Consider the following 18,038-nt stretch of genomic DNA (forward strand, 5'->3'; position numbering starts at 1 on the left):
TAGGCACAATCCGGGGCCGTCCAGCATGAAGATGGGCTGCATGAAGACGATTTATAATCGTCTGACCCGCAACTCGGACACCAGTAGCCTGATGAAGGTTTGCAACAATTTGATTTGCCGTTTGAGCTCGATTTCTTAGAACCTGGTTACGGATGAATCGATCCTGTACTCCTGTCGTTGCCCTGGGACGACCTGAATGGGGTCGATCGCAACATTTTGGGTTTGTTGGTACCTTTTCCATAGTCTGCTAATCACTGACTTTGAAATATTGAAGGTGTTGGCCATTTCACGCTGACTTCTGCCCGTTTGCAGCATGCCAATAGCCCGTAGACGTTCATCGCGTTGCATACGCCGCATCGCAAATTCAAACAAAAATGACTGAAAACAAAACAATAACAACTGTATGATCAACCGAATGAAAAAGATTGACAGAAATAATTTTTCCACAGTGATTAATCGACCTTCCTGGAAATTGTCAAAATCGAGAATGATATCACACGCACATGTACGGGGCAAGTTCTGCGTGCAAACCATGGAATGTGTTGACAAACAGACATGAATGTTCTTTATATGGATGTCTGTTGTCAAAACGTATGTTCGGTCTAATAGTTGATATTAACATTAATAATTCAGGTTCCCCTACTTTTTGGAAGAGTATATATCATTTATCATTATGTACGAGTGTTTGATGAAGATCTGGTGGTGCTTGTGTTCACAGGTGACATTAAAGCTGAACGTCTTACCTGCGAAAAGAACATCGCCAGTGGCCTTGCAAGACGGATACACCGCTAGCCTCAGCAAGAATGCGACGCGATATTCACAAGTGAGTACCCGTAACTGTATCACGCTATAGTCTGAGGTGGGATGGGCTGCAGGATCTAACACCCGTTATGGACTATGTTTGTTTTTGTTTCTGTTTGTTTTTACCGTCTCAAATTCTGCTCATTGTTTTATTGTACACACGTGTTGAGGCTGACGAAAGGGTACAGTCTGGAGGGAGCTGTGTTCCAAATTCTGCTCATTGTTTTATTGTTGAGGAGTTTTATTGTACACAGGAGTGCAAGCTGGCGAAATGATCCAATCTCGAGGGAGCTGTTCCAAATTTTGTTCAGTGTGTTTTAATGTACACAGATGTTGAGGCGTTTTATTGTACACAGGTGTTGAGGTGTTTTATTGTACACAGGTATTGATGTGATTTATTGTACACAGGTGTTGAGCTGATTTATGGTACACATGTGGTGATGCGTTTTATTGTACACAGGTGTTGATGCGTTTTATTGTACACAGGTGTTGAGACGCTTTATTGTACACAGGTGTTGAGGCGTTTTATTGTACACAGGTGTTGAGGCTGACGAAAAGATCCAGTCTGGAGGGAGCTGTGTTCAGCATCAACCGAACGAAGCCACACACGCTGATGTTGGACGTCAGCCCAGAACTGGGCATCGTGTACGTCAGGGACCCCGTCCTGCTCCAGGCGTTTGACAGACCTTCTGTCGAGGTCGTTGTCGACGTGGCGTTGTCACAGTCGCTGAAGGTCCAGAAAGTCGTCAACATCTCGCTGTTACAGAGGAAATCAACACACGGCGACGACTGCGGTTAGTGTTAGTATATATACATCACTTCCGGATTCCAGTCGTTTCCGGTATATATAATGTAGTGTACTGTACTACGTAACACCGTACTGCGCCACACCGCTCCGCACCGCACTACACCACACCGCACCGCACAGCACCGCATCACAGTCACAAGTGACGTTGCCGACCATCAGGTCGTTTGTATCAGCTGTGGAGCAATAGTTATAAATTGTATGACAAATGCTAATTTTCATGTCACTTGTACAAATGTTAATCAAATCCGTCAGTATCTCCATGGCATCATCTGAAGCGTTTCTTTTAAAAAAAACATATTATCTACTGCAATCAGATATAAATGTAAAAATATAAAATATTATTGATATTCACGTAGTTCGACATGGCGTGTCCGTGTCTGTGAAAAAAATGGGTGGTGCTTGACGTTGTGCAGGTGTATATATTATATAAATTTGCGTGTATTGTGACACTGAATTAATGTAATACGGTTAAACTTAAAGGGTATGTAACATGCAGATTGTTGCATAATGACCAAATTATATGCTATTTGTTTTCTTTAAAAATCAACATTGTATCTTTAATTATATTAAAATGATTTCATTTTGCACGCTTTTAAGGGCGAACAAGATTATGAATAGAATAGATTAATTTGTAGTTATTTATGACCAAATATATAAAAATAGTGAAATACAGCTCTTGCAACTCTAATGAGTTAAAGTTACGACTAAACTTATGCATGGTTTAATATTTGCACACTTTCGATAGACCCTCACAAGTGTACCACGCTTCTAAGTGACGTTGCATGACGCGATAAGGAAAGTTGGCTGGGCGAGAGGTGGGTGTTTAAAAAAGTGTGCGGTTATAGATATTTACCGCACACTTTTGTTAATGTCGAAAACAACCTAAGCGTGGTACAATTTGTCGATATATATATATATATATATATATATATATATATAAAGAAGCATAATATGGCACTTACCAGCATAATTCGCTTTCATTGACGTAGCCAGAATGTTATATTGAGGGGCACCCGTCTATGGGCGGGGAATCACCCACTATCTATAAAAAATTTAATTCCCGCTTTTACACGTGTTATGGGACGACAGGTAAAAGTACAATCGTGGCTGGAGAAAAAGAGATGTAATTGGGGAGGGTGCATGGTCTATGCACCCCCTAGTATGTTCACCTTTAACTGGTAATTGCCAGCATCATCATTACTGAACATCGTATTCGTGTTCAAATAACAAGGCGTTTACTCTTACTTCTCTTTGATTTCTTAATAGGAAGCGTAATTAAAGTATGGCCTACGTAAAAAAAGTAAAGTTTGTTTTATTTAACGACACCACTAGAGCACATTGATTTTTATCTTATCATCGGCTATTGGACGTCAAACATATGGTCATTCTGACACTGTTTTAGAGGAAACCCGCTGTCGCCACATAGGCTACTCTTTTACGACAGGCAGCAAGGGATATGTTATTTGCGCTTCCCGCAGGCAGGATAGCACAAACCATGACCTTTGTTGAACCAGTTTACACCTACCCATTGAGCCTTGCGGAGCACTCACTCAAGGTTTGGAGTCGGTATCTGGATTAAAAATCCCATGCCTCGACTGGGATCCGAACCCAGTACCTACCAGCCTGTAGACCGATGACATAACCACGATGCCACCGAGGCCGGTACGTATGGCCTACGTATACTCTTATTATTAATTGAAACGGAAAGATGGACGAAACCTAACCCAATGGCACTGGAGAATAAAAAATGTGTTACTTGTAATTTAATTTTATTTATTTATTTTAAAATATTTTCGTACTTATATCCAATTACGGTTCAGGCACGCTGTCCTGGGCACACACCTCAGGGTTAGTTGTTAGTATTAGTGGTTAGTAAGAGAGAAGAAGGTGTCGTGATCTTACTCTAAGTGGAAGCCGGTACTAGGCTGCGAACCCAGTAACTATCAGCCTTATATCCGATGGCTTAACCACGACACCACCGAGGCCGTTGTAATTTAATTGAAGATGAATTCCATTTTATACTTGTCTGTTCAATGTGCATATCTATCAGACATGTACCAAACTATTATAAAAATAAACATAGGATGTTGAAATTTCTGGAATTGTTAAATAACAACAATGAAATAATGGTAAGGTCATTAGCTTTGTACTGTTCTAAAGCCTTTGAAAATAGTTTTGGGTACAATTAAGTTTTTCCACTGCATGCAAATATATAATTATAAAGTTTGATATAGTTTGATATATATATATATATATATATATATATATATATACGCGACACCCCAGGTCGAAAAATACAGCGGCTATTAGGTGTCAAACTATGGTAAAGGCAGCACAGGACGAAGACAAAGAGACGTGTAAATTTGTGTAGACATGGTAGTCTAATGAAAGTTCTAGGTTGATGAACGGTCACAGACGACACACATCTAATATGTCGAGACACGGCAGGCAACCCGATGACGGTAGTGACGTTACTAAACATGTCGCCTAACTAGGTACAACAATGAACTCATTTAGATGATTAGCAATATCGTCACAAAACCAAATTCAAGTTTCAAATAGCCAAACACACAGAATAGCGACTGACGCATGAGTTTCTAATTAGCTTTTTGGCGCATTAATGAAGAAATATAGTCACCATATTCAGTTTTAATTCACCTATTACTACTTAATTAATATTACGTATTACATGTTAATGTTAAATATCACACACTTTAGAAGATGTCGGCTACAGGAGGTGCCAGTAAAAAACTAATTCGTCTTTCAGCTGGTTAGGGTGAATTAGGGTGGTGGTGGTAGGATGAGTTAGTTGGGGCAGGCGCCGCCTATGATTATAACAAAATTAATGACTGCAAATATATATATATATATATTTTCATAAACGACCTATTATACTGAAAACTAACTTGATGTTTTCAGAATTGAGCTGTTCACGGTTCTTCACCATGACGTCGTGTCAGTCGTCGTGCGGCCTGGGGGCTGGGAGTGGCCTATGTCGCTGGCGGCCGGGGCCCCCGGGAAGGATGTCCCCCTTCTTCCAGACGTGCACGCCGGCCATGGACACCTGCGTTGATGGCGCCTGCGACGACGTGGAACGTCTCAACAAGTTCATCTGTCCACAAGACTGCACGAAGGGTAAGGACGGTTCCAAAGATTATGGCGGGAAGGGGAAATCAGGGATGGTACCCATTACTAACTGTGACGGAACATGCTCTTATCTTTTCGCCTGTGGCGGTGTTAATTGTTTTAGAGGGCCGTGTGCGGCTTGGTTACGTAATACCCCCGCGCGACGGTGGTCGAGCTGTTCCCAATATGCACATAGACTAGGTGGGCACTTTGTTACGTAATGCCTCCGCGCGACCGTACCCCCTAATACACACCCAGACCAGGTGTGGCGGCCATGTGGCCAGTAGTTACGTAATACCTCCGCGAGTTCTGTTTTACGACCTTGTATTCCTAGCGGAATGGCGACAGCTAGTCTGACCATCTAAGAAAAAAAATGGCGTATTGGTCGCTGTGGAAATATCACATGATAGGGGGAGTACCGCGATGTGCCCCCAGGCAATATTCGGCTTTTTGTAATAAATAGCTAGGATTTGAGATATATCGAGGAGAAACATATTGGAAGGCTTCCGGGGAACGTGTCCTTTTGGACTGGTAAATATATATTTCTGCTCTGTTGTATAACCTTGATGTGACTGATGTGACTTTAAATATTTTAATACTGTATTATACCAATATTATTTAGACAGTGTTTCCGGTAATCTGACGAAGTAAATTGTAGGCTTCACTGTTCTAAAATTATTAAAGCTTAACCAATCATCCTAGAGGACCTAGGTAAACTGTAGGTTATTGTCTTTATTGTGATAGGTACCAGTATTAATTCTGTATTACAAGGTTAATGAATGAGTAGTTAAGGGTTAATTAAAAATTAACCAGTTAGGAATAGAGTTATAATTCCTTTATTAATTAAGTTCCCCTGGAAGCGTTTCTCAATTATCACACGTGTGTGTGTTGTATCACGGTGAAGTGATTAGAATATTGTGTAAACTAGACACCTAGTAATTAACTAATTAAGTGATTAGTTCCGGGTTGTTATTATTATTGTTGTTGTAAGTAATTAACTGCGGGAAATATATTTGTCAGCGTAAGGTTAATACAGATTCCAAAGTGTATTGTGTTTTGTTGTGTTTTCTAGTGAACTAAACGTGCTTATTACATATACTTTATATAAGATCTTATCTCTGATATATCTAGAGCCGAGCCACTCGGGTATTGGACTGCCCGATACAGAGAGATCTAATAGATATACAGTTAGGAGAGATATTTGGATAATCGTGTTTATTCTGTTACGAATATTATAGGATCCCCGTGACACTCACAATATACAACGTTTGATGGAATGTCTCAGCATGTTTCATCTGTCCACAAGACTGCACAAAGGGTAAGGGCTGTTCCAAAGATAATGGCGGTTGTGGGGCGGTGGGGTATTGGTGAAGGCATAGGGTGGTACCCCTATCATTCTAGTTTGACACCCAATAGTCGATGTATACTTCATTCATTCCCTATCTCTCACAAAATAAAATGTTTATTGGAACATCTCAACGAGTTCATTTGTCTGCTGACCTGCACAAATAGTAAGGGTTGTTCCAAAGCTTATGGCATGGGGCAGACAGGGCATGGGGCATGGGGAAGACAGGGCATGGAGCATGGGGCATGGGGCATGGGGCATGGGGCATACCCCAACCACTCACAACATAACATGTTATTAAGATTAAGGGCAGTTCCCACAATTGATCACAACAGAGGGAGTGGGTGGCAGGGTGGAATTTGCTTTGTACCTCCACCACACATAATGAAATTTGATTTAGACCATGTATGCATAGAGACAAAACAAATTGCCGCAGACCGGACAACCTTAGAATTATAAGAAAGCATCGGAAAAGTTGGAAATTCTCTCGCAGCTTGTCAATTATATTGCGAAGTTTCCTAAAAATCAGATAAGAAATAAAATCAGTAGACGTTTTAATTTCTACTTGTTTTAGAAACAATGGCAATAACATTTAATGCAAAGAAGTAAAACGCGAATTAATTTGAGATATGAGGATCCTATTCCTATATGTGAAGTTTGATAAAAATCGGATGAGAAATGAAATCGGTAGAGCGGTGACTAACGGCGATATTTACGGCAACTCTGATCACCACTACGTTATTTATAATGGAACCGCCCTAGGGACAAAAAGTGCTAACCTGATACCTTTTTACCATGTTTCCATCATTCTACTCTCACAATTAGTTGTAATCCATGTAAAAAGGCGTAGTGATTCGTTTGCAAGCCTATATAGTTGTTTGGTAGTGATACTAATATGAATAAATGCTGTTATCCAAATTCGGGCATTTTTGTTTAATTCGGGCAAAAGCCAGCCTGACTCCCTACAAAAATAGGAGCCCGTACGCCTATGGTTCTATGGTCAGTTTTTAGAACATTCTGAAAATAGGCCTAAAATTTAGTGACAAAAATGAAATACGTACGACTTAATACAAATACCCTGTGCATAATACCTATAGTGTAAATTATCTTATTATTCACATGGTTCAAGATATTCAGGGAAATATAACCATTTGTGAATGTGCGCGCACGTGTATGTGTGTGTGTGTGTGTGTGTGTGTGTGTGTGTGTGTGTGTGTGTGTGTGTGTGCGTGTGCGTGTAAATAATTATACGTGCACATTATCGAATTATTTATTTGGAAAATTCGTTATGAAATATGTTCGTGAAACACCAATATTTGACGATTCGAGCTATCTCATGGTCCATTCCTTGATGTGGTGAGGTAGCTTGCACGTCTCAATGACTCGGATAGCTATTCCAGTTGGAGCATCGGCTCCTGGTAGGGTCACCCAAGTTGGACTGGTCAAAGGGTAGAAACTAGACTAATATGGACCGGACAGACAGAGGACATGAGTCAAGAAAGACAACTGTCTAGGAGAAGCAAACTCCAAAATCAAAACTGGGTTGGAGAGGCTCAGAATCCTAGTAAAGAAACTCTCCTAGGAGAAGGAAAACTCCAAACTCAAACTAAGTCCACTGAAGTCAGAGTACAGAAGCTATGCATAAACATTAGCTGGAAACCGAAAGGAAATGTCTGTACATGCACCTATCTCTATGATCATCATGACGATTCCAGCAACAACTGTAATAATATTATTGCATTGATCGATGCTGCGAAGCTTATCTTAAAGTTAAGCTAGATTTAGTCCAGTGGTAACAGAGTATTTACCGTTAACGTAGCTATCAGCAATCAGACAGATAATCAATGCCACGACTAGGATTACCCGAGAAAAGGCCACAAATGCTGGTTTCCAGTCAGTCGGTGGCCGACGCAGACTGACGTAGATCGACGTAAATAAATGTTTTTAGTTTTTTATTATATGGGGCGATAGTCGCAGACAGTCTGCGTCCGATCTGCGTCATATATGCGTCCGATCTGCGTTATACCAGTGAGAGATTTGTCTAACGCAAACCGTCTGTGAATGGGTTCCCATAAACATTTTCTTTGATCTGAGACGATCTGCGTAAATCTGCGTCGGCCACCAATGTGTGACAGCTCATATGAAAACCAGTCTTGATTGTAAACCATTGAAATAAAATATTTAAATTTAAGTGGCATTCAACAAGACGACTTGTTACTGCTGTTTGTTTGACATCTAGTTCGAGTGGAATATTTTTATATACTGACTGATATGATGATTTTATAAGATGACCAACGTCGTGATAGCATTTATTAAATGAACTTCAGTGAAGGAAAACAAATTATGGTGGGTGAGATGAGGGGGTTTGCATGTGTCACTAGCCATTAATTAGGATTAAATAATCAGCTTGTAAATATGTTAAAATTAACGTATGGTCAGATAAAATCATGCGTGAAATATCAGGGAAATATATCTGAATCCTTCTGGGACAATTCCTGTCTAAAGTGAACCTGAATTACAGAGTACGTTAGACACTTTGTCAATAAACACAACTATGTGGAATTTAAAAGTAAATACTATTGAAAGTAAAATTGTGGAATTCAGAAAATGTGGTAATGTGAAACCTGACAAAAAGGTAGACATACCACGACAATTGATTTAAAAATTGTTGAGTTTTAACTACCCTGTTGTCTGTTTTTATTATACTGTCAAATTTGATACCGCTCAGAAGGTTGTACCCAAGATAGAAAAGCTATGTCGGCTCTATTTGGTAAAACTAGTAATTATTTTGTAAATGCAGAAACATTATTATCATTGTTTGATACATATATTAGCAGTATTTTAAATTATGGCTGCGAAGTGTGGGATTTTTACAAAGCAAAGTCACGATAATACGATACCCTACATTTGCAATTCTGTAAACGTATTTTAGGCGTGAAAAGGAGCACTACTAATATGATGGTCAGTTTTGAATTAGGCAGATCACCGTGGTACATATGTAGGACCATTCGCATTGTTAAATATTGAATATATTTGCTGAATTTGATGATATTTGTATTTTGAAGGAGTGCTATGCAACCCTATATGACAAGTGCATAAGAAAACGACGTGCTGTTAAAGGGACAGACCCTAGTTTCAGTCTATGAAAACGCACACTAAGTGTAGTTAATTTACAAACCTGTAACACATTTGAATAAAGTTACAATTGAGTGAAACCTGAGTCTGTGACTTTGAAATGGTGAAATACCCTCTAAAAATAGACTAAAATTCGATTCCATAACTTACTTCTCAGACGCATGTGCATTTTTAAAAATATGAGAAATGCATTTTGTGATATTAAAAACACCAAGATGACCAAAAACACTAATCGAATGTACGGAAATGGATAATCTAAACAATAAAATCTAAGTAAAGTATGATTTCAGTTATCAAAACGGCTCTAATAGTAAAAGATATACCATAGTGTTTAAAAATTAGGGTATGTCCCTTTAACTGGGATAGTCAAATACGAGACCTTCTTCTCACTATTTGTTTTGGTCACATATGGTATAATCAAAATGTAGAAAATTGCAGTACATTTATATCACTATTCAAACAGTGAATTATTCAATCTATGTTTGCTGCATTCAGTAATTCTCCAAAGTGTCTCCTATCCACATTTGTTGTTAATTATTGCCTAGATACTTACCTTCAAAAATATATTGCCCTGAAATATAAACATAGTTTGAGTAAATAGAGACTATCCCCCCATAATCTCTCAATAAAATAGGCAGATACCACCATATTGACAGGGATAATATAATTAGTTTATCTGCAATATGACTGTAGTAGAAGACGAATATCACTTTGTTCAAATTTGTCCTTTCTACAGTACTATAAGAGATAAATATATTGAACCTTATTATTGCAATAAACCATCGACATTTAAATTAACGCAACTGCTGTCCAGCGACAATTCGAAACAGCTAATTCAATTAAGTAAATATTTGACCATTGTTATTGTTACCACCCATAGAACATTGTTATTAGCTTTTATTGATTATATTCCGTTGCAACTCACTATTTTCCACAATGCACACATGTGCACATTGTAGTATTTTCTTTATAAATTATGTATGTATGCATACATACACAAAGTGGTTTTTTTAATAGATTTTTTTGTTGGTTTGAGGGGTGGGGGGTGGGGGTGATGGGTGCAAAATAAAACTGTATTCAAGCCCGATGTTAAAAAAGCACTAGCCTCAGGCGTCAGGTTAGCGGATTTGTTGAACTCTGAATCAGACAAATATATATGTGTACTAGTATAACATATGATATAAAAGTTACAATACATACATGCATACATACATACATACACACATACACACATACATACATACATACATGCATGCATGCATGCACGCACGCACACACACACGCACACACATACACACATACATACATACATACATGCATACATACATGCATACATACATACATACATACACACACACACATACATACACATACATACACGCACATACATACATACATACATATATACATACATTTAATTATCCCCTGCGCCAGTGCGTTAATATCTATGTATGTAATAGTCAACCTCGACATACATACACTATATAGATATTCATACATCAATACATACATACACACACACACACACACATACATACATGCATACATGCATACATACATGCATACATACATACATACACACACACATATATACACATACATACATACATACACACACATACATACATACATACATACATACATACACACACACATACACACACACATACACACATACATACATACATACACACACACACACACACATACACACACACACACACACATGCTGTACATAAATCATGTAATATAAATATAAAATGTATATAGAGGTTAAAAAGTACAGCATCCGGCCAAAAGGCTTACGAACACTCAAAACATAAAATTCTAAACTATTTAAAAGCACATTGTGCTAATTTCTAAGTAAAACATAATTTAATTTGTGTTTCTTATAAAATACAATGCTGATGCTGATGCTAAATGTAAATTGGGTTATTCAATAAAAGCAGATAGAGACACAACAAGGCAAGTGTAGTTCATATTACATGGCATTAACGTTGATGATGAAGCTGCAAATAAATTAGAAGGTAAACTATCTAAGCAGAAGTTAGTATCGACGTTAACACAATGAAGAACAATAAAAGTCCTGGCCTAAATGTTTTCATGATTGAGTTTTAAAAACTGTAAATGAAGATTATGATAAGAAAAAATGTATCTGTATCGTTTAGAAGAAGGATAATTTCTTGTATTCCAAAAGCAAATGACAACAGACATCTCTTAAAAAACTGGAGACCTACCTACATCACTGTTAAATGCCATTTATAAACTAGCATTCGCCTGCATAGCAGCTCGAATAAAACCAATTTTAAATATTATTATAAATGACGCTTTATTGGGGAAAATATAAGGACATTGTATATTTTATTCAAAATTAAGACTAAAAACATACCAGGATTAGTACTTTTAATTGATTTTGAAAAAGCGTTTGATTCTATATCAATGCAATTGATACACAAAGCTTTAAATTATTGGTTTCGGTCTATCAATTCGAAGATGGGTATCTACTTTTCACACTAATGCAACTGCACACATTTTACAAAACGGCCATCTCTCGGAACCTTTCAACACCGAAAGAAGCTATCGGCAAGGAGACCCCCTTTCGCCATATTTATTTATATTAGCGTGATGTGCGTTGGCTTAAAGGAATGCTTAAGCAAGGCTTTTGGATTGGTATGCATATTCAACGATATTGCTTAATATCAACAAGTATATTATTACATTTTAATTAATAAAACGGTTAAATGTGACGGCTATTAGATACAACGGACGCAACCATTTTGTTCCATTTTAGTGAATACGCCCTTTGGCGAGCTGGTGGTTACGTAATATTTAACGTGTAACGTCAGGACTGAGTCTTAGAACTAGAGAAACAAAATCTACCTGTTTTTTTTGCTGGATGATAAAATAGTCATGCATTGCAATGTTCTGTAATAATATACATCCCAGTAAGTATATATTATTTTTCAATACAAAATAAAACACCAATGTCAAAGTGGCTACAAAACAAGTCAAAATAATTATACCATGTTTTGTCCTTGCATTAACCTGTGTACGGTGTTTTCTTAGTTAATCTGTCTATTCTGTTAGTTGCCTCTACCTGTGATTCCTGAGATTCCTGATTGACAGGTGTGTATTTGATTAGTAACCAGACGAACCCATTAATCGACACTGTCTAGACACAAAAATACATACCGGTATTGTGTCATATTACCTGTCGACCCTAAAATGGTAATGGACTTGGTTTATTACTGTAAATAGTTCTGTAAACCTATTGATTAAGTAGACTTTCCTATCTAAAACCACAGAAGTGACCAATTACGTAGTCCCAAAGAAATGAAAATTATCACTTGGGTGTCGTGGGTTGTCGTTTTTGCCATGGACAACGTAGCATACCAATAGGCCTAATAGTATACATTTTCCTTGGGATTGTTTAACAGAGAAAAGTACTATAACCCCATTTTGTTCCATTAATGCAACTTGAAATATATTTAATTAAATAGTTTATTATATTATCACGTCATTTATGTTGTTTTACAAGTCAGGTTGATCAAAGACAAGCGCCTTGTCGAAAAGTATTGCTTTTGTTTACACTGTGCATACAGGAGTTGGTCAGGAGCTGACGTCACTTCGCCCCAAGCTAGCTGTACCGAATGCCTCGAAAAGAAAAGAAAAGGGCTGCCCCAAGTTAGGAGGAATAGTCACATTTTTTATTAACACTAAAAGTACGCTGGTTTGTTAAAGTGTCAGTATGTGTTGGTGGTCCGGGTATGTATCTTTTCAACACATAAGTCTCATGTTTTAGTTTACTCTTCCTTTATATGATTAGATCGCATGCGACAAGTCGCATAAAGAGAACGACAAATCGCATAATGACAATGTCCTTTTAAAAACGCAGACGATTGTTTCAACACTGTCAAGGCCGTGACCAACATTTTCTCTCTGGGTTCAGAAGTAACCTTCGTAATAATATCAACAGAAGCTCAAAGACATTGTCGTCCTTGAAAGAAGCAACACAAATGCAGTTGTATAGGTTCCTTGGAGAAAATAACTGAGACATTTCCTACTGTCGATAATGTTATAATGTGCTAATAAGATCGACGAACGCAGTGTCTCAACGAACTATGTCTGTACATTATAAAATGTATGGAAGCTTATGTTTAAAGTCGCATACCCTCGCATTTAAAGTAAGTTTGGTTAATCTACAAAACTATCCTTAACAACTATACTATTACCGCTACTTCTCAGAACAAAAAAGAAACATGTTTTTTGGTATTAGAAAGACCAGGATGACAAGAAACACTTCAGATGTACGGAATCTGATAACCTAAACAATAAAATCTATTTAAAGTAATGTCTGATTTCAATTATCAAAAACGGCTCTGTAGTTACAAGCACGCCGTAGTGTTTTAAAACTAGTGTATGTCTCTTTAAAGCGACTGTCCTTAGTTTGCTGCCATTGTAAGATGTTTCCGACTAACAAAGTTGTTATAATTTGTAAAATTAAATGGTAACTACAATGTTCTAGTTGAGAACATCAAAGTCCATATATCCAATTGTCACGGGGATTCTATAATACCCGTAACTGAATAAAACACGATTGTTCAAATATCTCTCCTAACTGTATATCTATTAGATCTCTCTGTAACAGGCAGTTATACCCGCTGTGGCTCGTCTCTAGATATGATCAGAGATACGATCTTATATAAAGTATATATTATTATAGCACGTTTAGTTCACTAGAAAAACACAACAAAAACACAATACACTTTGGAAACTGTATTAACCTACGCTGACAAATGTACTGCCGCAGTAGTTAATTAATAACAACAATAATAACAACCCAGAACTGATCACTTAATTAGTTAATCTCTAGGTGTCTAGTTTACACGATATGCTAATCACTTCACCGTGACACAACACCCACACGTGTGATAATTGAGAAACGCTAACACACACACGTGTGATAATGGAGAAACGCTTCCAGGGGAACTTAATTAATAAAGGAATTACCGCTCTATTCCTAACTGGTTAATTTTTTAATTAACCCTTAACTACTCATTCAGTAACCTTGTAACACAGAATTAATACTGGTACCTATCACAATAAAGACAATAACCTACAGTTTACCTAGGTCCTCTAGGATGACTGGCTAAGCTTTATATATATATATATATATATATATATATATATATATATATATATATATATATATATATATATATATATATATATCAGAACGGTGAGCCTACAGAATACTGCGTCAGATGACCGACAGCACCGTCTAAAGAATATTGGTATAATACAGAATTAAAATATTTAAAGTCACATCAATCACATCAAGGTTATACACAGAGCAGAAAATATATATTTACCAAAGTCCCGTCTGAACTAATATAGATCGTTCAGTTGACGACGACCGTTCCCTGGAAGCCTTCCAAATGTTTCTCCTCGATATCTAAAAAAAACTAGCTATTTATTATAAAAATCAGAATATCGCCTGGGGGTACAAGGCGGTCCTCCCCCTATCAAGTGATATATCCCCAACTCCCAGAGACGCATTTTTGTCTTTGATCGCCAGACGTACTGACGCCTTGGTCGCCAAAATCACGGTCGTCGAAACCGCACTCGCAGAGGTATTACGTAACTACTGGCCACATGGCCTCCGCATCTGTCGGGGTGTGTATTAGAAAAGCTCGATGACCGTCGCGCAAAGGTATTACGTAACAAGTTGCCCATCTGGCTAAGTGCATTTGGAACTGCACACGGTCCTCTAAAACAATTAATATCGCCACAGGCGAAAAGAAATTAAGAGCATGTACCGTCACACCAATCTGTTTCTGATCATCGTAGTTGGTGGTCAAATTTTATTTTACTCAATTATATGTTTTTTCTTCATATGTACCAAATTAAGTATCCACTGGAGATAAAATCCAATTTGGACTACTATAAATATTAAAATGACAGAAACAGATATATGGACACTGATAGTTAAACAGAAAAATGTGAATTTTTTAAACTATAATTTTATAATTCAAAAGTATCCATTGGTCGGAAGCTACTACACCAACAAACTTAGGATGTAGCATTTAAGAGATTTAAAGATATATTGTTTTGAGCAATCCACTTTTTTGCAGAAAATAAGAATCCGTATGTCCTTCATTACTGGCTGGTATGTTTCCCCATGCATATGATCCAGATTTTCTGACTAATCTGGTTTAAAAATACACTAAAAGTTTAATTCAATTTCCGCAAAATTGATGGTATTATATTGTTCAATAATAGGGGCAGGCTATGGCCATCTTTCTCGAACACCTGATATCATCACTGTTATGACAATGATTTGTGATGTATATATATATATATATATATATATATATATATATATATATCAAGCGCGACTCCTGAGATATGCTTGTACACTTCACTCGATGAGATATAAATCATATGTGACAAAAAAACATGACATTTTCTATTTATAACTTTTGGCAATTTACCTTTATTTTTAAAATGCCAGCAGCAAAATAGTTCCGGCTTTCTCACAGTGAAGATAACACTTTCTACAGTGATGATAACACATTTCAGAGTGAAATGAAATTTTCACTCTAAAATGTATTATCGTCACTGAGTGACTGATAACACCTTTATTTCACTAACATTTTAAGATATTTCACTAAATGTTATATAATAAATATATATCCTGTCTGGTGCAGGTTTAAATATAATAGGACGAACTAGTCTTCAGAGTGGCAGTCCTCCTATAAACAACAATACATGTCCGTCCTTCGTGGTTTCAGTTCAGTTATGGTGTTTGAATGAAATGTAAAACGCAAAAACTTAAAAACCAGACATTGAAAGGAAATTTAGTTAAATGTAATAACCATGTTGTTTGAGGCAGTGTGTGTGCATCTTGTCTGGGGTGGTGGTGATTGGAGTACATTTAGTTGTTTAAAATCAATTAAAATGTTTCATATGTTTCAAGTATTTCAAATATTTGATGTATGAAAGCTACTACAGTATGTTGTTTATACACACTGTTCAGTAGTGAGTACCTACTACCCTGCTCAGACTGGATCATGTGTAGATATTAATCTGTGTTTGCAGTTGGTCCGCGTGGGGAGTGGTTGAAAAACAGCCTGACTGGTCAAGGCATCGCCCAGGCCAAGGGCACGTGCTGGTGTGACCACAACGCGATCTGCACGTGCGCCAGCGACTACCAGAACGTGACGACGACGACACACACCCCACTACAGGGCTACCGGCAACTGACGGAACGGGTCACCAAGGCAGACATTACGGGTCAGTGAACTATCATCTGCTGTGGCTGCATGATGATACGAGTTCATAACCTATCATTATGTGGTCTATATATGGGTTCCTGACTTATCATACCTTGTGGTTAAGTGATTATAAGAGTCCGTGACCTATCGATCATTGCCAATAATTGGTCTATCATTGTTATGGCTGAATGTACTTATATATTGTGACTGAGTAAAGACAAGGGTGTGTGGCCTATCATAAGAATATAATGATTAAATGATGATATGGGCTCGCTGCCTATATTTGCTATGGTTAAACAATATGAGTTTGTGATGTATCGTAAGTTGTGATTAAATTACGGTAAGGTTCGCGAACTACCATCAAATGCCAGAATGATCAGACGGATTAGTGACCAATCAGTTGAATAACAATAGTTATTATTATTCGGGTTAGTGACCTATCATGGACATAGTTTGACACCCAATTGCCGGTGTATTTTTCGTGTTGGGGTGTCGTTAAATATTCATTCTATTCATTCTATTCCTATCACTGATAAAGTTGAATAACACGAGCTCGCTACTGATGCTCGATAGTTTATAACCATTGTTTGCATCTGCTCTTTTCTCTCTCTCAAAGTGATATATATTCCACCACGGCTGTTTGAAACGTGTTTAAATGATCATTCTAGGCTAAAGGCCAATTATTCAACTGCGTCTAGCGTCCTTCTTTACGATGGATTACGTCCCTTGAATTATGAAAACTAAACATATCTGTTAAAAGTGTCTGCAAAATAAAGCGCTTTATCTTTCAAAACGTGAGTATAAATCATGGCCGTAGCTGGAGTGTGTTTGGTGGTCGGGAGAGGGGAGAGGGGAGTTAGTTGCCCCTCAGGGCCGTATTTAGAGGAGGGAACAAAATTTAAAAATAAAAATATTTGTATCTAACTCGAGAATATCTTACCACAATTTGTTTTACTGCCCCCCCCCCCCCCCCCCCCCCCCCCCCTCCCGGTAGTTATTTTAGCCAGGGCACGATATCCTGTAACTTTAATGTATCTTAGGCCTTAGTGGGCATATGAAAAATAAGAAGAAAAATAATTAGATAAATAATTACGTCGGATACTTTGTTTGTGTGTTCGTTTGTTTTGTATAACGATACCATTGATTAATTAAAAATCGGCTGTTGGATGTCAAACATTTGGTAATTTGATATATAGTCTTAGAGAGGAAACCCGCTACATTTTTCCATTGATAGCAAGGTATCTTTTATATGCACTATCCCACAGACAGGGTACCACATACCACGGCCTTTGATATACCAGCCGTGGTGCACTGGCTGGAACGAGAAATAGCCCAATGTCCAATGACGGGGATCGATCCTAGACCGACCGCGCATCAAGTGAACGCTTTACCACTGAGCTACGTCTCGCCCCACATCGGATACATTCGTCCCTACGAGTCCAACTAAAGTTTTATGCAACAGGCGCTGTACTCGTTTCACGTACATATTATTAGAAAATCGAAAAAAGAAATAATACATGGGGAAAAATTAGGGTCGGCCTTTTTT

General features: G+C 37.7%; 1 protein-coding gene across 1 annotated transcript in view; it reads left to right on the forward strand.

The window, feature by feature from the left end:
- The first annotated feature begins 4,632 nt into the window (after positions 1–4,632).
- LOC121379467 (proto-oncogene tyrosine-protein kinase receptor Ret-like) overlaps positions 4,633–18,038 on the forward strand; it is a 40,051-nt gene continuing 26,645 nt past the window's right edge. Inside the window, exons 1-2 of the mRNA XM_041508110.1 lie at positions 4,633–4,744; positions 16,317–16,511. Coding sequence (XP_041364044.1) covers positions 4,633–4,744; positions 16,317–16,511 — 307 coding nt within the window. The remainder of the gene's footprint in view (positions 4,745–16,316; positions 16,512–18,038) is intronic.

This window comes from Gigantopelta aegis, chromosome 8, assembly GCF_016097555.1.
Source record: "Gigantopelta aegis isolate Gae_Host chromosome 8, Gae_host_genome, whole genome shotgun sequence".
In the NCBI taxonomy this organism is placed as follows: Eukaryota; Metazoa; Mollusca; class Gastropoda; order Neomphalida; family Peltospiridae; genus Gigantopelta; species Gigantopelta aegis.